Source organism: Dysidea avara, chromosome 6, assembly GCF_963678975.1.
Source record: "Dysidea avara chromosome 6, odDysAvar1.4, whole genome shotgun sequence".
In the NCBI taxonomy this organism is placed as follows: Eukaryota; Metazoa; Porifera; class Demospongiae; order Dictyoceratida; family Dysideidae; genus Dysidea; species Dysidea avara.
Genome location: NC_089277.1, coordinates 33,039,182 through 33,063,779, shown reverse-complemented (window position 1 = coordinate 33,063,779; position 24,598 = coordinate 33,039,182). Strand labels below are relative to the sequence as shown.

At 38.1% G+C, this 24,598-nt stretch overlaps 1 protein-coding gene across 9 annotated transcripts; it reads left to right on the top strand.

Moving 5' to 3' along the window:
* The first annotated feature begins 1,908 nt into the window (after positions 1 to 1,908).
* On the top strand, positions 1,909 to 24,598 carry LOC136257932 (uncharacterized). 9 transcript variants are annotated; one of them, XR_010702301.1, is made up of 15 exons: positions 1,909 to 2,040; positions 2,237 to 2,299; positions 2,526 to 2,632; positions 4,888 to 4,945; positions 10,558 to 10,723; positions 11,168 to 11,295; positions 12,684 to 12,836; positions 12,920 to 13,391; positions 16,258 to 16,443; positions 16,587 to 16,702; positions 17,723 to 17,791; positions 17,929 to 18,021; positions 19,539 to 19,596; positions 22,420 to 22,670; positions 24,285 to 24,598. XR_010702301.1 is itself a non-coding variant. In XM_066051260.1 (14 exons), the coding sequence occupies exons 7-9, from the start codon at positions 13,273 to 13,275 to the stop codon at positions 16,639 to 16,641; spliced, it is 360 nt and encodes a 119-aa protein (XP_065907332.1). In that variant the 5' UTR covers positions 1,909 to 2,040; positions 2,237 to 2,299; positions 2,526 to 2,632; positions 4,888 to 4,945; positions 10,558 to 10,723; positions 11,168 to 11,295; positions 12,684 to 13,272; the 3' UTR covers positions 16,642 to 16,702; positions 17,723 to 17,791; positions 17,929 to 18,021; positions 19,539 to 19,596; positions 22,420 to 22,670; positions 24,285 to 24,598. The 9 variants fall into 9 exon arrangements, 1 of the variants encoding a protein (XP_065907332.1); XR_010702303.1 differs by adding an exon at positions 11,353 to 12,184 and having other exon boundaries at positions 12,684 to 13,391; XR_010702306.1 differs by adding an exon at positions 4,541 to 4,626 and having other exon boundaries at positions 12,684 to 13,391.

Here is a 24,598-nt window from a genome sequence, read left to right as displayed (position 1 = left end):
GTAGCTAAATGCCTCTAAGCTATATCAGTGTGCATGCCACAGAAAGGCTCACATATACTGATATCAGCCACAAATTAGGCTTGCATCAAATATTTCAGTATACTAAAAAGCACAATAGTCTAGCGTGCTATGCTAGCATAATAGGTAGATATCAAACTGTGGAGTTTAATTCCGTGAAAATAGATTGACACTCTCTATAATAGAGCAGTCAGTGGAAAATGCAAACTGCAATAGAGCACTCAAATGCATTGTACATAGCTACTTAGATCAATACTCTCTATAATAATTATAGAACAGTCATTTTGTAGTGAATTACTCTAATAGAGCATTCACTGATTAATATGTTTCATGATTATTGTAAGAAATGTTGTTAACCTATAGAAGCATAATGAAAGTATAATGGGAGTAGCACAATAGGTGGAAATTTTGGGAAATTCCTGAAATAATTTTATATTTGACTCAGGCCTAACACTAATTTTTAGGAACATATAGCTACTCTCTTTGTTATGACATCACATACGTGTACATTATACATGATGTGATTCTGATACAGAGCTACACTAGCTAACATCTGTATTATAATATGCATATGATACTGTACATATTTGTACTTAGTAGACAGATGAACAGTGTATAATATTACCTATAGCTATATCTACCAGTTGTGTGTTCTAGCCCTATCATGATCAAGGATTAAACATGGAAAGTATACAACAAGCTTACAGCTTCTGTTGAAACATGAATCCGTGCAGTGATCACCACATACATGCAAGTACAGCATACACAGGGGCAGATCTAATAGCTGGCAATTAGAGGAAGGGACAAAAGGACAGTTGTCACTGTATAGTGATAATACACTGAACTTCATTATCACGTCAAAGTGACCTAAATAAAGATCTTTAAAATAAACTTTAGCACTGATCCATAGCTATATACACCTGAGGTGTAATACATATACAGCACCATCACATGCAACATGAAAATTAAATGTTGACTTTAGATTATCTTGGTACTACCGGCATAACTATCATATAGTTATAGTTAGCTATAATATTATTTAGAGAATCTTGATTGTTCATAATACCTACATAATGAATATTTAGTTACATGTGAATTTGCTACTATGGCTATATTCCCTGCATGTATATAGCTAAAATGAATTGACAGCTAGTATTGACAGCTTTAAATTCTATATAAACGGATGTTTTGCAAATGTCACATGCACAGATGTTCCGTTAAGAAAGCTGGTAACATAAAATGATCAATTCAGGAAGGGTAATATCCCGAATGCCTCATGCATGTTGGAGTTACCATTATAGCTAATAACTGTAGCTATACAGGGTAGCTATAGCAACCTCTTCATTGACTCTGAATCATTAGCTATGACAAAATTTTACTCTTGATGTGCAATATACAAAATGTACTTCAACACCATCTCAAGCACTGGAAGAATCACAGGAGTTTAATCGTATTGACAAGTCACATATAGTGGAGCTAAACTAAAGAAAAACTTCGCTGAAAGACTTTGCATTCATGATAGCTATTACTGAAAAGTGGAGTTTTGAGTTACTCGATCAGCTGGTCTGGTAGCTATAATACATAGCTAGTATGGTATATAGTACAGCTTTTATCAGTGGCTATGAAAATGCAGTAAAATCATATGGGTATTCATTATGATAAATGAAAATTCGTTTGAAAATTAGTTATCAATCAAAACCAATGAAAAAGTAATGATTTTTATTTATTTTTTGATAGACTAGCCGGCTATAATTTTCAAAATAGCCTTGCCATAGCTATTTTCATTGCACGAGTTTCATGATTATTATCCTAATAATTAATCACTGCATTTTTATAAAGCTAGCAACAGAACTTCCAAAGGTTGTTCATTGGTTCAAGCATATGGTTCAAGTCAGCTCCAATGGTGTCACGTGCTGGCACGTGCGCATCAATCTTCTGATTGATTCAAACTTGGATCCAAAGGATTGACGAACTGTGGCCTGTCACGTTGCATTTTCTTGTGGAATATGTGCTTCGTATCAGGTAAGATCGCTTGTGTAGCTATATGTCGCTATATTGCTGGTGTTTGTTTTGCGTATTGGTGCTGATCTAACTTCGCGATGTTTTTAAGGGTCTGGTAATGTTCGAGCTAATGTTTATAACTCGCACGAGCTAGTGATAACTCACGAGTTTTCATTGTTAGCAGTGTTGTGACATTTCCTTGATATATTCCATATAGTGCCTACCACGATGCATGAGTGTAAAGCCGTTCGTCAACTAGTGGATTACTCTCATTGACATAGTAAGTCTCAGTAACATAAGAAGTTGTTTTTCTATCCATAGTTTCTACCAATGTTGCTGGAGGATCAAGTAGTTGCTTATTTGTTTAATGCTGTCAAATTTATTTGGCTCTTATGTTCACAAGTTGTTATGTACAATCTGTGTGTAACTGTACATGTGTGCCTACGTGTGTCTGTATCTTGTGAATTAAATGTCTCTGCTTAGTATGTATGTTTAATATTTTATAGATATTTTCATGAGAAGCCAGACCAATAATGTAGCAGACATTAGCTAGGCCAGTAGCTGATGTACTTGCAAGATGTTATGGCTGGAGAAGCTTCTACTAATAGTCAAGGTGTGTGTGTGTGCATGTGTGTGTGTGTGTGTGTGTGTGTGTTTGTGTGCACTAGTGTACATGTGCAGCTGTAACATCACTGGGTTTCCAGGGATACAAATACCATCTGTTCACATCTCACTCAGTGGGTGAAGGTTCAGGTGGGACCTCTCTTCACCTGAGACATGGTATAGCCTCCTGATGGTTGAGCCCCAGGGGAATTTTCCTGTGCTCACTTGTGTCCCACTGCTGGTTCACTGGGTAGACACAGTAGTCAAAGGATTTGCTTTGCCTCGTGTGTGTGTGCGTGTGCGTGTGCGTGTGCGTGTGTGTGTGTGTTCACCTATGAGGCATGGTACACATTCTATATCCTCAATATTGGGCTACGATTGTTCAGGCATCTAGTATTTAGTTTCAGTTAAAAATTCAGCAAGTAAAATGCAAAGCTGTTTTAGATGCTCTGAAGACACATTTTGGTTTGGTTATAAACCTATAATTATGCTGTACCTGTTTCACTACCCATACATAGTCCCTATTATAGCTTTGAAAATAATACCTAAATTTTCATTGACGGCAGTGTTCCCAGAGCCCTTTTCAGCCCCCAACACTTTGTGTGGATTTCCTAGCTAAATCCTACATTACATGTGTATACTCTTAAATTTAATAACAATGCCAATTTCAAGTGCCATGTTTGGTTGCGCTATATCATCAGACTATGATTTGTGTGATGTGTGATCAAAGTCAAATATATCAGTGATGTGTGATCAAGGTCAAATATATCACAGTGATGTGTGATCAAGGTCAAATGTATCACAGTGATGTGTGATCAAGGTCAAATATATCACAGTGATGTGTGATCAAGGTCAAATGTATCACAGTGATGTGTGATCAAGGTCAAATATATCACAGTGATGTGTGATCAAGGTCAAGTATATCACAGTGATGAGTGATCAAGGTCAAATATATCACAGTGATGTGTGATCAAGGTCAAATATATCACAGTGATCTGTGATCAAGGTCAAATATATCAGTGATGTGGATAATACTGGTGTACCAAGGGGGAGTACAGTAGGACATGACATTATGGTAATTGTGTGACGTGTGCATATTATACATTTTGCCACAGTGTTTGGTTCTAGTAAACCATGTTGTATTGTCAGATATGTTGAGCTCTATTTAGCTGACAATACTGCAGTGAACTGCACTGTAACAATAGAGCATTGTTTAGAATTAATCTTAATTATTATTGGAATTAGATTGAATTATGTAACATGCTGCAGTGGCGGATCTAGAGGGATTTCTGGGGTTTTGACAGAACCCCCCTTTTAAATTTAGCTCAGTGGCACATAAACATTGTTGCACTGACAATTTGTCATATCAAACAACTATATACCACTGTATTTCAGTAGCATGCATGTAGTTGCACTTAACTGACACCATTTATAGCTATTAAACCCTCAGCAACACTTCACTTTTCATCTCTCGCTGCATTAAAAATGATCGAGATACTCTAATAGAGCAGTCATGTAACTACTCTAATAGAGCAATCAAAGCTACACATTGCAGTCACCATCTTCGCCCTATAGTTAGCAATAGTGTTTGTTTAACCCTTTAAGGACTACAGTAATTTATGCAGTGCCTACCCTGAAAACCCGCAAGTTTTATGAAATTTGCGTATTCTATTACTTAGCAAGTTTGTAACGTCACCAAAACCGCAGGAAGTAGTAAGGGCTAATACAAACTGTAGTACAGATTCACCTATCAATAATAAGCAGAAATATCTAAGTTATTAGTATGTAGAACTTACCATTTTCAACTAGCAAAGCGATTTCTTAACACCGGTATTGTCTTCTTCACGATGTGATCTGTTGCAAGCAATTGCTTTACTCCTATTAAAGAGCACCATCACCTGATCTTGTATATCATTAGATGCATCTCTAAATGAAGAGCGCTGTGAAGTTTATTGTTGCTCAATATGAGCTACAAGGCGAAAGTTACGGACGGATTTGTACAAGGTTAGTTTTGTTGTTGTGTAAATATAATATACTTAAAATTAGAAGGCTAGTTCTTTGCTGCCAGTAGCTTCAACTTTATCATCAAATATGTTGAACTGCTTAACAAACGAGCGGTACACATCACTTGTTACTTTTCACTGTTATTTGGTGCACACAATCACGAGTTGGTGCTTGGCCCAGATGTTAGACTTGTTAGCATTCATACATAATAGTTAGGACTCTATGATGTCAGTGTTGTCATGACAACATGTCTTTCTTTAGGATGGTGTGGTGTACCAGAAGCACAACAATAGAGAAGAAATAAGGATATCACTATTTGGTGAGTATCTAAATGTCTGTTTGTGTTGTGTTTGTATTACATACTGTACATGTGTACGCTGTGTGTGTTAATTGTGTATTTGCATTGTGCATGCGTACGTGTTTGTGTATGTCTGTGTGTAGTGTGAAGGATAGTTAGTCTTTGGTGGCACGTACTTTTGGCAGAAAATGCAAACCTAAATTTTACTGTTTTGTATAGGACATTACCTTATAAGGAATGACACAGGATGTGGTTATTGATGGTATTATGGCTTCATTGTTGCCATATTTGGTAGTGTTATTCCAGTCATGTACAGAAATTAGCCAATCAGATCACTTGTGTACATGTTAGTCTCATAAGAGACCCTGTTCATTAGGACCATCTCCTCTGAGCTAAGACCATTTGTTCTCATACCATTACACTATACGTTGCTATGCTCTTACTAGACAAATGCTAACAGCATCGTGGGGCGAGCCCAAGTGTATATATTTGAAGCATTGATGGCAGAAACAATGTAAGGAATTCTGGAATTGCAGAGTTCATAATATTTTATGGAGGAGAGTGTCTAAGAATCAATATAGCCTGTGCAAAATCACTATGACACATCTGCAAAGCTTTCATTGATGGTATGATAGTTGTTGATATAAAGGTCAAGTCTTTGATCTGAGAGTATACTACTTAACTACCTTTTTCACGTCATTGCAGCTCTTCGACGCCACATAAATTCATGGTTTCTATGCCTTCTCCTTTCTGTCTCTTCAGGAGTTTCTGCATCCCTTCTGAGCCTGTACTGCTCCCTCCTACATTCCTCCGTATGCATTCAATAGTTACACGTGCTCACTTACATGGCATAACAGTAATCTACACCAATAACTCTCGTGATATGAACCATTACACATACCAAATATGGCTAAGCAGTAATCTACGCCGTTAACTTCCGTGAAATGAACCATTACACATACCAAATATGGCTAAACAGTAATCTACGCCGTTAACTGCTCCGTGAATGAACCATTACACATACCAAATATGGCTAAGCAGTAATCTACGCCGTTAACTCCTCCATGAAATGAACCATTACACATACCATATATGGCTAAGCAGTAATCTACGCGTTAAGTTCTCCGTGGAATGGACGACTATACGCACTTGTATGGACTACGCACACCGTATAAGGAGAATGATCTGGAAGCACGTGTAAGGTATCCGCTTTATATCGTAATTTATTGTATTCGTGTCCATTACACCGCTGACTCCCTAGTGTGGGGCTCGCTCAGGCTCGCCCCAATTGCCTACCAATTGGCTATGCATTGCAAGTTACAGATATTCCATTAGGTACTGAAATATGACCTGCTATGTGATGAAGTGTAGTTAGTGATGTCCACATGTCATGTGGCTGGTTGTATATAGTGTAGAATATGTGGGATAATGGTCTCTACCCTGAAGGAGTTACCTGTACTGACTCTTATCACCTCAGTAGTGCACAAGTGTCTCAGCGTTTCTGTGGTTGTGTATACAGCAACCAAAGCCTTCACATGTGCTCTGTGTGTGTTTTAGTGTTGTATCGATAATCTGATCGGGTATTGGTTTAACCATATATCAGTAAGATTTTTTGTATATCAGAATCGGATCGAAGTTTTAAAGTTGGCCGATATGATATAATCACATGATATTTGTGCATGCATATTATTTCGATTGTTCTTGAAACAAACAAAAGAAAATGGCAAAGAAATGCTCCGTCATTTGGGAGTTTTTTGTGGTGGATGAAGACGCAAAATATGCAGTTTGTAATACTTTCCAGGTGAAGGTTTCAAAGGGAGGGAGCAGTACAAAGTCGTATACAACTACAAACTTAGTGAGCCATCTCACTAAACACCCGGACGTAATACACAAAATAGTGAACGTAAAGCTGCCAAAGAAACTCCACCTCGGAAAGAAACAAGTAAAAGAAAAATCGATCACCAACTCTCCCTACAGGAAGTGCAAGAACTATCGAAGCCTTGGGACATAAATGACACCAGATCTCAGCGTGTGCACAAGAGAATTGGTGAGATGTTAGCAGTAGATTGCCAGCCGTTATTGATGGTTGAAGATGTTGGTTTCAAAAGAGTCCTACAAACTTTGGAACCTCACTGCAAATGTCCAAACCGTAAGTATTTTACAGATACAATTGTACCTAAGATTTCTACTGGCATGAAAGAAGTGTGTAAGCTGATTGGTACAGCCAAGTACATAAGTTTCACCACAGATGTATGGAGCAGTAGTGTTAGTATAATTTCTTTCCTAATTTTAACTGCACACTGGGTTGATGATGCATTTGTTAAGGTTTCTGCAGTCCTGCATGCACAGGCAGTGGAAGAATCTCATACTGGTGAGCACATTGCAGCACAAATGGAGCAGATGCTTCAAAACTGGGAGATACCTCGTGGTAAAGTGCATATAGTTATAAGTGACAATGCAAGCAATATGGTTAAAGCCATGAATGATGCCTCTTTTGCTCATTTTGGGTGCTTTGCACATTCTCTGCAACTTGTAATAAAAGATGGGCTGTTTGTACAAAGGACCATAAATAATATACTTGCAATATGCTGAAACATAGTGGGACACTTTCATCGCTCTTCAGTTGCCAACCACAATCTAAAAAGAATATAGGAAAGTTGAAGTATACCTCAACATAAGCTCAAATTAGATATCACTACTAGATGGAATTCCACTTTATATATGTTTCAATCCGTCTTGGAGCAAAAAATGGTGCTGACAGCCTACTGTGCAGAAAGTGGCACTATCCAGCAGCTTACACCCTATCAGCTGGAAATGATGAAGAGATGTGTCGATATTTTGAGCCCCATAGAAGAAATTACACGTTCTATATCAGCTGAATTGGCTTCAATATCCATTGTCATTCCATACGTAAGGATACTGACCAAAACACTTGAGAAGAATGAAAATGACAGTGGCATCTGTACAATGAAGGGGGAATTACTGAAATCTCTAAAGTCTCGGTTTGCGGGGATTGAAGAAAGAAAAGAATTGGCCTTGGCTACTTTATAGGATCCCAGGTTCAAAGATTTTTTTTTGGGTAATATCATCAAGGCTACAGCCAAGGAGATGCTGATTGAGGAAATGGACAAATTTAGTGATTCCACAAGAGAAAGTGATGAGCCTGGTCCTAGCCAACCAAAGAGAATGTGTCCACTTAAAAATGCAGTCTTACTTGATGTAATCCGGCTCAGAAATTATTACTGACTCCACTGGTGACACTCCTGCTACCACAACAGAAGTAGAGAAATTCTTATCTGAATTACAAGACCGGAAACCCTTACACATGGTGGGGCCAAAACAATAAACGGCTTCCTGTACTGTCAAAGTTAACACAGCATTACTTGTGTCCACCAGCAACTTCTGTTCCATCAGAACGATTGTTTTCATCAGCAGGTATGATGATGTCTTTACAGTGGAACCTCTCATATCTGGTCCTCTATTTTCAGCCCAAATTAGTTAAGTGGCTTGAGTCTATTGACAATAATGAAGTTTGGGTGAGATGAAACACAAGGAGGGAGCCTAAAGGTTGTTGTTTACCAGTTAAGTGATTTGTTTATACTACTAGTAACTACCAGTTTGACTTGGTTGCTAGGTGATAATCAACCCAGGGGAGTGACCATGAATACTCTGAAGTGACTTCCTCTAAATTATGTAGCACTAACTGATAGCAATAACAACATGTATTTAAATTTGTGTGTAATTCTTAGTTGTGGACATCTCTGGGATATGTACTGAGGTTTTTTTTATCATTGTTTGAATTGCCATAACAATGGCGTGAGGCATGAACATGATCGTAGGCTTCCTGGTTTTCCCTGCAACTGCATGCAGTCAAGCACGTCATTACACTCATTCAACAATAGTAGTATATACCAGACATGGGGCCAAGTACATTTAGAAGTACTTAAGTAAAGTACAAGTACTTTTGAATTTTCCAAGTACAAGTACTCCAACAGCAATCCAGAGAGTACTTAAGTAAAGTACAAGTACATGCTGGAAGTACTTAAGTAAAGTACAAGTACATTTTGCTGTAGTGAAACATATGCTGTATTCAGTGTGTTGTAGTATGTAAGTGTGCCTAGGGGGGTTGGTTTTTGTCAACCAATCTCTCTGTTAAACTCTTAAAATGCACTGACTTGAACAACAGCATTGTTTTTGTTTGCCAGAATGCTATGACATCATTAATCGTGGCAACATGATACATAGTAAGGTTGGGGAAGGCAGTAGAAGAATTGCAAGAAGTTGTAAACTGCACCTTCATAACATTCTGTTATTCTCATTGTACACCCACTGTGTACAAACTACGTACAATGTTTGCAGTACTTACAAGTACTTTAAGTACTCAAGTACATACAAGTACTTAGCAAAGTACTTGAGTATAAGTACAAGTACATTGGGGAAATTAAGAAAGTATTTAAGTAAAGTACAAGTACTTTCAAATCTGTACTTAAGTGTACTTAAGTATAAGTATTCATGTACTTGGCCCCATGTCTGGTATATACCAGATTGTTCAAATAAGAGAGGTACTGTCACAGTGACTCAGACACTGATAGCTCATGCCTCCATGACATATTCTCCCTACAAGATGTTATATGTCACACACCATTGTATGATTATATTCTCCTCATACATTGCTGGCCTACTTTATTCCACGGACTGGACTGGACTGGACTGGACTGGACTGGACTGGACTGGACTAGACTGGACTGGACTGGAGAACTAAGCTGGCAACAGCTTTTAAACAATAATCCAGGAATTATCCATCTCTTACAACACTGAAGACACCACTATCGAGCTACAACTGTGCTGCTGCTAGCTCCGCATGCACTAATTAATTAGAATACACTTACGATACATGTGTACTAGCAGTGACACAGCGTGATAGATGCTATTCTTGTACCGTAGATATTTTCCTTTGTTGCTTTAGCACTAGTGTTACAGCTGTAGAGATGAGCCAGTAATTATTCTTAGCAGGTAGCTAGGTGGCACCACCAGGGGGCTATGCAAATAATCTGGCTCATCACTGCAACCCTAACGCTAGTGTTAAGTACTGAAGCAACAAAAGAAAACATGTACGCTACAACAATAGCCTCTGTCACGCTTTATCACTGCAAGTACACGTGTATCATAAGTGTATTCTAATTGATTAGTGCATGTGCTAGTGTCATCTGACTTGTAAGGAAGAGCAGTACCAGCAGTTATAGCTCGATAGTGGTGTCTCCAGTGTTGCAAGAGATGGATAATGCCTGGATTATTGTTTAAAGCTGTTTCCAGCTCAGTCCACGAGTCCAGTCCATCTATGCGCTAGTGTCATGACTTGTAAGGAAGAGCCAGCAGCAACACAGTTGTAGCTCGATAGTGGTGTCTCCAGTGTTGCAAGAGATGGATAATTCCTGGATTATTGTTTAAAAGCTGTTTCCAGCTCAGTCCGTGAGTCCAGTCCAGTCCGCGAGTCCAGTCAAGTTCAGTCCGTGGAATAAAGTAGGCCTACATTGCTGGAGTATTTGTGTATACCAATAACCTGGTATCCACTGTGTGAATATTTGTACATGTGTTTGTATTTTGGTAGTATATAACTTAATGTTTATTAATAGCAATGATCAAGAAGACATTGCAAGACCAGATACTATGATGTGGGCTGGAGAGGACAGCTGCTGCAGACAAGTTACATCATCTTTGTCAACAAGCTGTACAACCAGTCCAACAAGAAATAAACAAATCATCTTAGTCATAGTATTGCTTTTGAAGTGTCCACTGATGGTAAGTGTGTATATTGTATAGTGTATGTAGTACAGGATGTGACATGTGTAGTACAGGATGTGACGTGTGTAGTATGTGTGTAGTATGTGTGTATGTATGACCTACAATTAAGGTTGACAATGTGTAAACATGTAGTGCAGAAAAAATGTGGCTTCAGATAATCTGTGTGGTGGCATAGACAATGATGTGAAAAATCCTATGCATTGTTTAATTTGTGAGAACATTATTACTTAAGAGAAACAAGCCAAAGGTAAATTCTAAGAAAGCCACAGCTATCTAAGGAAGCATGTAGCAGGATTTTATTGTGAGGACATAGTTGGTTTGTATTAAGGTTTTTAGCACCTGTAAGACTGTTGTTGTGTTGGAACATTTGCCAACTTTCTAGTTTATGTACACAACATCTTATTTATTATTATATATTAGCTTCATTTCCCTACACAACAGGTGTTTCATTGAGCAGCGAAAACAGCTGCCCTGTTCCCAGCCAACTTCAAGGCCTGCTTAAATTCAACATGGATATGGATACAGTGATGCATATCTATTTCAAACCAAGTGTCATTACTTTCCATTTGGTACGTGAATGCTTATTTCAGTGAACAATAAATTTGCACTGGAAATTTAATGTCCAGGATTCTGCCCAGGAATTCCTGAGTTGTGGCCTAAAGTTAACTGATATGCTGTGTGTTGTACTAGAGTATATTGCATGTACTTCAGTGATATTTGTAAGAGTTGGATTTACGAAGGTACTGGTCCGATTGTAGAGGTACTGGTCTCTCTTAGCCACTGCCAACTACTGTGTAGAGAACTCTGTGTGATACAAATTTGTCACTTCGTGAGATTGAGTGTTGCATATTAAGTGTTGCACAGTTTTGTTTTTGTATGTAAATTTGTCAGCGACAAAAATCTGCTATATAGTAGCCCTTAACTGTGGTCTAGTATATTAATTCCAGCCTCATATGTAGTAGGGTTTAGTGGCTGGGAAGAAATAGCTTGATATCTAAATGGACAGACCACATTTCAAAGGAAATATGGTTCAGTGTACAGTACATAGTTTTGGTTGCATGCTCACCTTATGACTAGATGCCACACTGAAGCTTTGCTTCACAGCTCTCTAGGTGATTAAAGGACAAAGGCATAATATTTTGGTCCCACCAGGGGAAGGCAGTATTAGCCGTTGGTATTGAGAGGATTGATGTCCGCAATTCTTTGAAACATTGATGCACATATACTGTATTCCGTGTACTTTAGTTCACGGACTTGAAATATGGTTTAATGGATTTGCCACATCATGGCCAGCAAGATGGCAGCTAGTTTTTGTAGTCCCATCTGCTGCAAACGTATAGATGGTTTTGCATGGCAGAAAGTTCCAAGGCTGCTGGCAGAGCTCAGGTCTCTGGACGAGGGTGACCGTCTTTGAAAAGGTTCGCCAGATCGATTCTATCTAAGAAACTTGTAGCAAAGGTGAGTGATATAGACAATACATGGTTAAAACTAACAATATAGCAACCTGGAAATGCTTTTTAGGATTTTCTCAGGGGCCAACGGGTTATATAATTATTAAGCTTTTTGCCACATTTAAAAAATCATTTATTGTAATGTCCATGCTGAAAACCTTCAGATATCAATATCGGTATCGGGATCTGTAATTTTTGTAGCCAATATATCGGTTATCGGTATAATGGAAAACTTCCATATCGGTGTACCTCTACAATGTATGAGTACCCTAGCTACAATACATGCTTTTACCTCGAAATAAATGATAATTATAATGGTGACAGTAGTTTATTCTTACCACATAACACTTGCAATTTTTGTTCAATCACTAAATGATGTCAACCTTGTTATGCTACAATCTGTGTGTTTCTGTACATATGTGCTTACATGTATCTTTATCTTGTGTGCCTGTTTATACTAACATTAATATTTCATTGTTGTAAATGCTGTACATGTCATTATACAGATTCTTCACAATGATGCTACAAGATGTGTACAATATAGCCAAAGAAGATACAATGTATCTATTACTATCATGTCATCACTATACAGCCAGTGAAGCAGACTAGAGTCACACCAAGGTGTTGTTATGGACAGAGAGGCTCTACTAATAGTTGAGGTGTGCGTGTGTGTTGGTGTTTGTTGTTTCCTTGAGCGAGAAGCTCACATTGCTCCAGTATGCTCAGCTGTTTACACAAATAGGGACTAGATGGCAACCTGGTGTCCTGGAGTCAACTGGAGAAGTAGCCCACAACATCAATGGGTAGAAAGCAAATGCCAACTGTCCAGATGAAGGTCCAGATGGGACTTTGAGTGCTCACACTTCACCTGTGAGACACGGCACAGCCTTGTGTGGGTTACTGGTCATTACTACTTCAAGGATTTTATGAGTGAAATATCAACACAATGATCTAAACTCCCATTTTTACATGGTACAGGTGTATTTACAACGTAATTCACACTACAGGCTAAGGTGGTCAAGATTGGTCAATTGTCAGCACTAAATCATGACCATCTAGGTCCTTAGTTATAGCACAACAAAAATTACTGTATTGATGTCATGTCTGGGCTACCTAGCAGTGTATTTCGAGACAAAACTGTGGACCTGGGGATTTGATAACATTCACTTAATGCAATATAGTAAAGGATTAAGCCATCAAGATGAATTCACAAGGTACCTGGTGAGATAGAGATATGTCAAACCTGGCCACACAAACATTGTCCCATACATAAAATTATTAGTTCATGTTACACCATGTATTATGGTATACTATTTAGAGGAGGTGTATGTAATGGGCTTGTTTCAGGCAGTTGCTAAGTCAGTACAAGAAGTTATCTATGTAAATTACTTAGACTTAATGCACAAGGAAGGTTCTGTGTACATGGTTTGGAAAATATAGGGCTGTAGTGTTCCACTGACTATCTGGTCATTATTGAAGTGGAAGTGATATTTGTTACCGTATAGCGGGAAATTTTTAAGGTTAAATTTTTGAAAAAGAGTGCTTGATTGGAAATTCGAAAAAATATTTTCAAAACAATGCCTCTTTATCCTGCCACACTGTAGATAATTAATTCACGGAGGAAGCTAACAGTGGTTGTGTTGATCACATACATAGCTAGAATTTACTGCTGTGATTGTTCAGTATAGCTAGATAAACTGGCTTTGATAAAATCTCGTCTAGCTACCCTAGGGTCTTCCTTCGTAGGTTGAACCATGTTGTTTGGTGGACTTCGCCTCAGTGGCCTGCGGATGGAGCTTTGGATTGAGCCATAGCTAAGTACATGGCGTTTTTCAGCCCATATAGATGTTTGCTGATAATTATAGTATTTCCTAGTAATTTCTGGTTTCTCGAGCTCTTATAGGCTTCAAGACTCGTGGTGTCACTCGTGCTCGCTCATATGCACGCATGTGGTAGCTATAGCTATATGGCTAGCTACTTGTGTGTGTGGCCCAGTGCCTAACTGTAGCTAACTGATATTAGTAGAAACTATGCATGCGTACACTTGCAAAAATCATTTATATATACCTAGCTAAACTTTCTTTGATTGTCACTTCATAGCCAGGATGTACTATAGCAAGTATTTTTGAATTTTTCGGAAATTTAACCTTTCGAAAATATCCTGCTATATGATATATTAATTATCAGTTATGAAGTAAGCTACTCCTACACTGATTAGTAGCCACTTATCATCATCAAAGTCATCATAGTCTGGGCTTAACAGTGTGGTCAGACCCTAGTCTCTGTGTTGTGCTTATCAGTTGCTTATAGTATCTGATCAATAAATTCTGCATAGAGAGTAGGGTCTGGCCATGTGAGACTACATAACAGGCTGGCAATAGTGTTGAATGTAACTCTAGCACATAACAGGTACAGGCATTGTTTGTAAAACAGATTTGCATGAAAAAGATAAAGGTACTCGAAGATAGAGGTACTCTAATAGAACAGTCACTACATAGTATCCTAGTCCAACAATCGCAACATCTACTAAAGCACACACAAGTAGCAAACACACGTGTATTTTCTGGCATTTGAATGCAATGAATTAGACAGAAAATAAGCTCCTACGTTAATACTGATAGTGTTGCGTCATGTCTGCACGTGACGCCTAGTATAAAAAGTGTGTTGTGGTGTGTTATAATTCACTCTAGGCTACGTGTCTTGAAACAGGTTTGACCCACCCACCCTCCCCTGTGAATTTCTTAACTCACATCAGATAACCGGAGTGGACAGACGGAGAACTTTTGACTTTAAGATATACATGCACAAGAGTGGAGCTTTTTGGTGTTTTTTTTCCTGTACGGTCAAAAAAAAAAAAAAAAAGGCCGGCAGGTTTTTCCTCGAGTTTCCTTGGGCTGGGTGCTCAAAATGTTTATGTTGAGCTTATTTTTATTTTGCTAGCCCCCACTTCATTACTCATGCAGTTTTTTTCTGTAATGCAAGATCTGATTAAGTAGTAGTTAGTTGTTGTAAAGGATTTGTATGTATGTATGCTAGTGGTCAATCATTCTTAATAGCCAACCTTCTGGGTGTGTGTGGGTATAGTATGGTGTGGGGGTAGCTATGTACAAGTAAACATGAAATTATATGGTGGCAATTATCAGTATCTTTATTGAAATGTAATGCTGGTTGTATATTTTTAATTGAAATTTTTACTACCTACATAACTGGCAGCCAGGGCTGCCCACAGGATAAGTGGGGAGGGAAAATGGGGCATTTTGCCCTGGGCCCCCATCAAGGGCCCCTGAATAACTGTTTAAAAGATTGATATACTCTAATAGAGCAGTCACAGTTTCAGAGGAGCAGTGTAGCAAGCTTATAAATAAGGAGATATGGTTGGTGAGGGGTAGTGATTGTCATTGTCAGCATGTAATGACCTTTTGTCTTCGACTTACAGCTAGGCTGAAGTTGTGATTCAGAGTAGAACCCTCCTTGTCCCTGGGGCCCCACTTTAACTCTTTGCCCTGGGCCTGCTGGCAGCTTGCTTTCGGGGAGGGGAGGGGGTAGGACATGATGTCGCAACGCGTATAGTTTTGCATAATTGAATTGAATTCTAATCATGATGAAAAACTAATGTACTAGCTACTGTAGATGCCAAAGTCGATTGCATTTACTACTAGTGACTAAGAATACAGTGAAGAAACACATGTACCTGAAATTATGATCAGAATTTATTCTAAATAATGCACTATTGCAAAATTCACCGTAATATCATTAGGACTTATTCGGCGCTTAGTATATAAAGTGATTCCTACACTAGTGAAGTACAATTTCCAAAATAAACACAGTGCTAAACTTCATGGCTTACTAGAGTTAAGCTCTGGGAAAATGTACAGTATGGGTACGTCACGCAATCATCGTGACGTTATGTCCTACTCCTATAAGGCTGCAGGCTTGAGTTTGATGTAGCTTCAGTCTGAGATGTGCCTTTTTGCCAGCCATAGCAGTTCCATCTTCTTTTTTGTCTACCAATATAAACACACATCATTACAATTATCACTTTAAACTGAGTAACCTTTTTATTTTATACAATTACACTAGTGGCAATAACAAGGACCTGGAGGAATCTACAGAGATATTCTATGATACTCCGGCCAAGCCAACATCTCCATGGTCTTTTCCAAGGATTTTGTGGTATTATAAAGTTGATGTCTGCAGACCATCAAGTTTAAGTGAAGAATTTGATGATGTGGGGAACTACATGACATTTGATGGAGTTGTAACTTGGTAAGCTGTTCTGTGTTAGTGTGTATATTAAGAGGTGTAGTTTTACTTTTATGACATAAAGTGCAATAAATTTTTGACTGTGTCGGTAATCTCCAGTCCTACATTTTACCACTTTCTTACATATGTTACAATTCTCCTTGTAGCTGTTTTCAGTATAACACCTGCCAGATCAGACAGAACGTCACTGGTTCCAGGTAGAACTTCACTGGTTTCTTAATTGTTTATGAAGAGAACATCAGAACATAGAAAGATCTTAATGGTGAGTGTTAATTAGATTATTTCCTTTGCACATAAATGTTGAGGTTTGGTCAATGTCAGGAAAAGTTCAACACCTCATTATCAATATCAAATATTGTAACATGTGAATTACATGTCATACTGTATGTGTCTCACAGATCTTCCTAAATGACATTCCTAGCTATAAGAAGGAAGTGCTCAATTATGCATAACTCCTGTAAATGTCACAAATAATTGATATTGTGCTATTAGAATATCAGTTGTCTAGCTTTATTGATGTCTCAGTTGTATAGTCTTTTTGTACTGTTCAAGTAATGGGTTGCCAAAGTTCAGCCTTTTAGTGTACACCACCGATTATTGAATGATAACTATTTATCAAACTTAACACACTGAAGGAGCTATGCAATAGGCATACATCGATAAAAGCTAAAAAGTATTGAAATAAGGGAGGTCATCTACACCTGCTGATATACTGGTGGACATCCAATCCTTAGTTATTATTAAGTACGGTAGTACTTAATGGTAGGGATCGTCAAGGTTCACGATTTCCCGCCAAAAAATTACACACCAAAAGCAGACTTACAAAACCATCTCGGCGATTCAGCAGTATTGTATTACAAAAGTGAAGCACGATTTCGCCTTCAAAACGACACGAAATGCATCCTATGAGTTTCCACGAATTTAAAAAAGAATTCTATCTGATTGAATTTTCTAGTGACTGACTCCCTAACTGATGCCTTCAGCCAGGCCTAGCGGGAAGATGGCAACAGCTACAGTCCTACTTCTTGCATGAAAACGGCTCGCTTTGCCTATAGATTAAACCTTTCCTACACCGATAGCACTTGGCAACTGAAGTAGGGATTACGTGTGTACTAGCATGACTTCAGGTGGTAGATAATCTCTCTTGTTTCAGTACTTTTTATTACTTTGATCCCTACTCATATTGAAAATTCCTAATTTTTTGTTCCACTTGTATAATAATGTTATTCCATAACTCATGAGTGGTGACATGTTATTATCCACACTGTTATCTAACACACAGGGTACTTAGATGAGGTCAAGTCAGGGACCTGATAATATAGGGTAACATTTGATGGAGATGTGTACCTTGGTAAGCTGTTCTGTGTTTGTGTGTAGAAGTTTAGTTTGGCAGTCTATGACATAATTTTATTGCAGTGTTAGATTTTTTGACAGTGCCAAATCCAGTCTGGTATTTTACTGCTTCTAATGTTACAATTCTCCTTGTAGGTAATTTCAGTATAACACCTGCCTGGAATATTATACCTCAAACACTTACAGGGTGGAGAGTAAAGAATTGTGTTTTATCAGAATATCTTAGTGGTGAGTATTTATTAGAGTATCTTCTGTGTACACACATGTTGTAGTGTTTGCATGTGGATTGGTCACATGTCAAGAAAAGTTCAACCCCGACACCTCAGTGTTTTCAATATCAACGATAACTGATCTGATAAGTGTAGCTATTTATATTGGAGGAACCAAATTAGGATGTTTAACTTTATTTTACTGAAGATGGACAATATGTCACCAACATAATGTGAAGTCACTGAATTGTATGTCATGTTGTGTTTCACAAACCTGACATTCCTAGCTATGTAAGTAACAAGTGGTCAATTATGCATACAGTGGAACTTCTCTTATCCGGGCAGTCTGGTACATACTACTGTCCGTATCTCAGAAATGTCTGTAGCTAAGAAATGCAGGCTAATATGCTGAAGTAGCTGTTTTAATGACTGCTATCAGTTTGCACTTTACAGTTTAGTGGGTAGAGAAGAAGTCACTATAGACCATTCATGGTCATTCCCCTGGGTTATAAAAATGTATTATCACCTAGCAACCAAATGGTAGTTATCATTAGTAGAATAAACAAGCCACTTAGTAGGTAAACACTAAACAGCAACCTTTAGGCTTCCTCCTTGTGCTAGTCTGGCGTAGCCGACCCGCGCGTGTAGCGCGAAGGTCTGGTGACAGCCACATTCAGTACCTGTGCAGATGGAATGCAATTAAATTTGAAAATACGAACGAAAAATGTGGACAATTTCCGGTAACAGAGCGCGACAGCTACTGTACTTGCACTTGATTTGACGTCTATTTCCTTAGCAAACCCTTACATTTGTGCTGGTTGTGGAAAAGACATAAGAAGCTCGCCATGAATCGGGAATAACATCATAGAATGTTGTTAATTGGTCACTAAGCGATCTGATTGGACGTACCAGTTTTTCGTAAGGCTGGCACAGGTACTGAATGCGGCTGTCACCAGACCCTCGTGCTATGCGCGGGGGTCAGCTACGCCAGACTACTTTCATCTAACCCAAACTTGATAGACTACAAGCCAGAGCTCTGGATAAGGGAGGTTCCACTGTACAATACTTCCTCACAGAAGTTGATATTATACTACTTGAATACCAGTTGCCTAGTAACCTGGATAGATTGAATTCCTTTTTTTTTCTTTCTTTCAAATACTGTAATGGCAGGTTGCGTCTATCCCTGCTAGGATTATCCCAGGATTCTCCACCTGTAATGAATGATACAATGGACACTTGGGATTGTATCCCTATTTGTGATAGACTATATTTCCCACCAGTATCAAATGGTACATTGAGATTGGCAGAATAACCCTCACTGAAATACCATTTTGTTGATCATCTCATCAAGTGCTGTAGCCTACATAGTTTAGTATTATCAGTGTCCCAGTTTTTACCCTTGTAACTTTAAAATAAAATAATACTGACCATCAGAACCACAACTGACTAGGTGATTCACTACGATACTTTCTATGTCCATAGTGGTGTCACTAGCCTATGATGTCACTGTTGTCATGACAACATGTCTTACTCTAGGATGGCACCATGTACCATAAGTACAAGAGTAGAGAAGAAATGAGGATATTACTTATTGGTGAGTATTTGTGTGTTTGTGTTGCATAAAATGTGTACACTTTATGCTTGTTGCGAGGTTTGGAACGAATGCACAAATACATCCTCCGAAGCTTCTTTTCAAAATGTTACCGAAGCTTCGAAGCTTTGTTGCAAATGTCATGTCAACTATTAACGACCACAATTGATGGTTCTTAGGGTGTACACTGTAGCACAAATTCATACACTTTGCTATAGCTCCAGTATAACCATTGTTTAAGCTACAATTACATCAAAAAATATGTAAATGGTAACTTCCACAATGAGTGATAATACTTGTACAACTGGTTTAACATGCTGGTATCCATGGTATTGAAGCTTTGGTGGGGTAAAACAGCATCCGAATGTTATGAGACCGAAGGAAGCTTCGAAGCTTCGAACTATTTGTCTCAACCCTAGTGTATGTGTCCTAGTGTATGTGTGTGTGTGCATGCGTTAATTGCATGCATGTGTAGTAGGTGTAGTGTGTATGTGAGTAAGTGTGTGTTGTGTGTGAGTGCGTGCATGTTTACATGCTTGTGAGCGTATGTGTGTGTGAGAGAGTGCACACGCGTGCATGCGAGCATGTGTGTGTGTCTTTGGTTGGCAGAAAATACAAACCCTGCTATTTTACAGTTTGATAAATTCATTTTGGATAGTACCTTATAAAGAATGATGATGGTTGTTGATAATTTTATGGCTTCATTATTGCCATATTTAGTAGTGTTATTCCAGTCAAGTACATCAACAATTAGACTATGGCACACATAGTATGCTTTGAAGTTTAGTCATTAATAAGGTATTTAAAATCCAATAGATACCCGCAGGTAGGTGTCTAAACTGGTTAGATACACCCGTGACAATATTGCATCATGTGCTGTGCTGGATTTCAGTCACAACAGCCATCAGATATCATTACTAGAGTGTAGACAACATTGCTTGATCATAAAGATGATCGTATTCATCTAAGAAGTGTTATTTTAGCTCTAATTTGGTATACTTTAGAGACCTTCGGAATGGCACATAATCACCTCGGGCTTTGCTCTCAGTGATTATTGTGCCATTCCTCAGGTCTCTAAAATAGCGAAGATAACTGGATTTGTGCATACTTAACTAATCAGGTCAGATATGACCTATTTTGTGTTGGGGTATAGTTCAGTACTGAATAGTTTTGATATTTCACAAACAGTACAATATTGTTACATAATATTGTGGTATAACCGGTATATACCATTATACCTCTACCAGGGCTCAACCCAGAATATTAACCTAGAGGGGGCAAAGTAAGTCGCTTTGGATTCTAGGGGGGTCTGGGGACATGCTCCCCCAGGAAAATTTTGAATATTTAGGTGTAACAATTTTGGTGAAATTTTACTGTGATGCCATTGAATATTGACCATTGGATTATACAACTTTGGGATCAATTAAACCTTTCCATTTCTCAAGGTTTTAGGTATAAACCTAGGAAGGCAGTAGCTAACCAGGGGGGCCTGTGCCCCCCTAGATTAACCCCTGCTCTACTGCTAGATCCAGATATAAAAGTACAGTACAGTTTCTAAACATTTTTTATGTACTCAAGACAGGCTTGTGTTTGCAAGTTGATTGCAGTATAATATTTTTGTTATATGAACACTTTTCATACAAATAGTGAAGCTTTAAAGAATGTTTTGTTTATTCCACGGTATTGCAGTGTTTAGAAATTAGATGGTACCAAAACAGATACCACGGTTTAACTAAAAACTCGGTATATTTCGCAGCACTGGTATAGTTAGTGATATCACGTGGCTGGTTTTAGTGTGCGTTGTGTGTGTGTGTTATGTGTGCTGTGTGCGTGTTATGTGTGTGTGTTGTGTGTGTGTGTGTGTGTTATGTGTGTGTGTTGTGTGTGTGTGTTATGTGTGTTGTGTGTGTGTTGTGTGTGTGTGGCATGTGCTTACATGCATGCATTTGTGTGTCTTTGTGTGTTTGTCACTTCATTATATTATATTATATGATTCCTATGTTTTCACATTCACTCACACACAAGTGTTTCATGCCTTCATAATATATTCTGCCTACACCATTACCACCTTGCTGGTATGATTCCTAGTAGTTGTTGTTCACTAATGCTCTAGTTTCACACGGCTGTTTGTCAGTTTGTACCTGTCCTAGTGTAGTGTTGGCATTAAGTGGCCAGGTAATGGTCTTTTTTCTACCTATCATTGCGTCTTCATTAGCAATGTAACACCAGGAGCTTATAAGTACCGAAGGTGCAAATATAACACTCGAAGGCACTTGTAAGCTCCTGGAAACACACATTTACACTAAATTATACAAGATACATCTGCACGTGCATGTTAGCACACACACTATCACAACAGTGACAACGCGTACACATGGAAGCACATGCACACGCACTACACACACTTGTACATTATGTATGATATAGTGCAGCATAGGTGTAGCAAGCACCTCATGGTTGGGGGGCCAGACAATGGTAAAGACAAAATACAAGCTGGGCATACTAAACTTGGAGTCTGGAGCATGTCCCCCCAGGAAACATTTTGAAAACCAGCTCCAGCTGTCTGAGATTGAATTTCAGTGTATTTTTAGCAGTAAAAACATGTTTGAAACATTCCAGCAGTGTATTCTTACTTGTGTAAGTCACAACCACTAAGAAATTAATTTTAGAGACGCTTGTCACAATCGTTGATCTGAAGCCTTTAAATAGCTAATCAAATTATTGGGGGACATGCTCCCCTCCCCAACCCCCACTTCCTATGCCTATATGCAGTACATCTGTGATGAATGTAGGGAAGTATAAAATTATTTGAGTGTACTTTTCTAGTTACAAAACCTAAGAAGAAGTTGGAATCAAATAATGATGTATTCCAGGGACAACTTCAACTTTGCAGTACTTAGTAATTAAGATCAGATGAAAGACTCTGTGAGCAACAACCACCTGAACTGGAGAGGCAATGTTAAGAAGTTAAGAGGGAACAGACACAACTTGTTGAACAATACAAACTATTAGATAAACAGCAACATGAAAGAGAACTATTTAAAAAGTCACAGGGAGATCACCATCAACATAAGAAGGTAAAATATGACCATATAAGGGTTCCTATTTGTATATACATTGTATTCAAATATTATGAATCTCTTTTTGTCTGGCCAGCTGCTATAAGGGTAACCTAAAATAACTGGGTACTGTATTGTCTTGATATGTGGCCTGGCTTAAATATAGTCATTACTGTGGTTGACTACCAGTTCCTGTCATTTGCAAATGAATATAATTATGTTGCATAAACACAGATCATCAGCATTTAATGAGATTACCAAGCTCTATTATTACAAGTCTTGATACAAAATGACTAGTTGTTCATTTTTTCAAGATACGACTGTCGAATTTCGGATGGACAAGCAGTAGTACAATTGTGCGGAAGCCAGTTTTTAATACTTGCTTCCGCCTGGCAGTGGTGAATTAAAAAGAAAAAAAAACTGTATCAAATTTTTGTATGACATGGGTAGAATTAATGCGTAAACTAGATACCTGATAGAAAAGGTAGCTCCACACTATGGTAGATAATCAGGTGAATAGTGTCTAACAGCAAATTCAGTCCCACAGGACCAAGCACGAAGGAAGAGCTCACTCTGAAGGGCTAAATTTGTAACTTGCACTACAAGAGAGTCCCTGTTTGTTGTAAATAGTAGAGAACAAAATGCTTAATAGATTTCTGTTAGTACAAGGTGCTTTATGGTGACAACTTGGTTGTTTTAGGCCCTGTGAATTTCATGGTGAAGCCATACAAAACAGTTAATTATTAGAAACTATGGCTACGTAAATGGGACCATGTGTCCTATAGGTTCCATTATTAGTAAGAGTTTATAAACCCTTGGTATTATGATATCTAGTGTTCGTAATATAAAATGAGAGGAGAGTGTCCTACTGCAGTATAGACTGTATTCTAAATGACATCACAAAATAAAATGGCTACGGCTATTTGGGGTATTCTAACATTTTTGAGTGGGAGTTCCTATGGGGCTTAATAAGATTCAGATCACTATTCAATCCTGGAAGACCTAAAACTAACAGGTACAGTTATAAGGGTGTAAAATCTATTCTCTAACGCCGGGTTAGAAATTTTCAGCTGGTTTTCAAAGTCTAGAAGAAAAACTATTGTTTCTTTCCTGTAATAACCAAACCTGGTAATTTCGCCTCGATATCTAGTTTGTTAGCCTCTATATCAATCTTTGAAATCTCGATCGCCATTGGTGATAATACTCGAAAATATAAGAATCCCCAAATAGAAAATTCATGTGACATTATTTGGAATACGGTCTATAGCCTGTACAAACGTGAATCTCAAAGTTATGATGCAATACCTATAGTCACTTTCAATGTGCTAGTTGGTCAGGGATGTACTCAGCATTAAGTTTCGCTGACTGTTGTAGTTATGACTTCAATAAGCAGTCCACTGATGACATTGTCAATGCTCCTTAACACTTTATGTGTTGACATGATATCCTAAAGTAATCAAAGTTTTACTGTGTTACTTTGAGGTTCACATTTATACAGGCTATACTGCTTAGGACACTCTCCTCTCTTTTTATACTATGAACTCTTGATGATATGGACCATATATATATGTACATCAACCATAGTAGTGTGTAGATGTGTACATCGTGTTTAACTGACTGTTAATATTACAGGTCAGTCTTGATCCAGTCCTCAACATTATCAAGGATCAATGTTATCATCAAGGTTTTAGCAACAGCATTAATGATAGATGATAGTTACAAGTTTCTAGAACATCAGACACTGTTGAGTTCACACCCTCGAGCTCACACTGAGACTCACGTACTATGTACTGTATGTGATTGTGTGTAGACATTTTGTGTATGATATAATGTGGTTTAGTGGATGTAATGACTGACTGTATATAATTAATGTGTAATGTAATTATTGTGATCTTGTAATGATTTTTAATTATGTGGCTTGCTTAATAAATAAATTAGAGCTTGTA

Excerpts from the sequence above, each read along its gene's own strand:
- LOC136257932 (XM_066051260.1), top strand. The coding sequence starts at position 13,273 with ATGTCATGTCTGGGCTACCTAGCAGTGTATTTCGAGACAAAACTGTGG. Across the intron at positions 13,392-16,257 it reads CATCAAGATGAATTCACAAG|TGGCAATAACAAGGACCTGG; the intron begins GTACCTGGTGAG and ends CAATTACACTAG. Across the intron at positions 16,444-16,586 it reads TTTGATGGAGTTGTAACTTG|CTGTTTTCAGTATAACACCT; the intron begins GTAAGCTGTTCT and ends TTCTCCTTGTAG.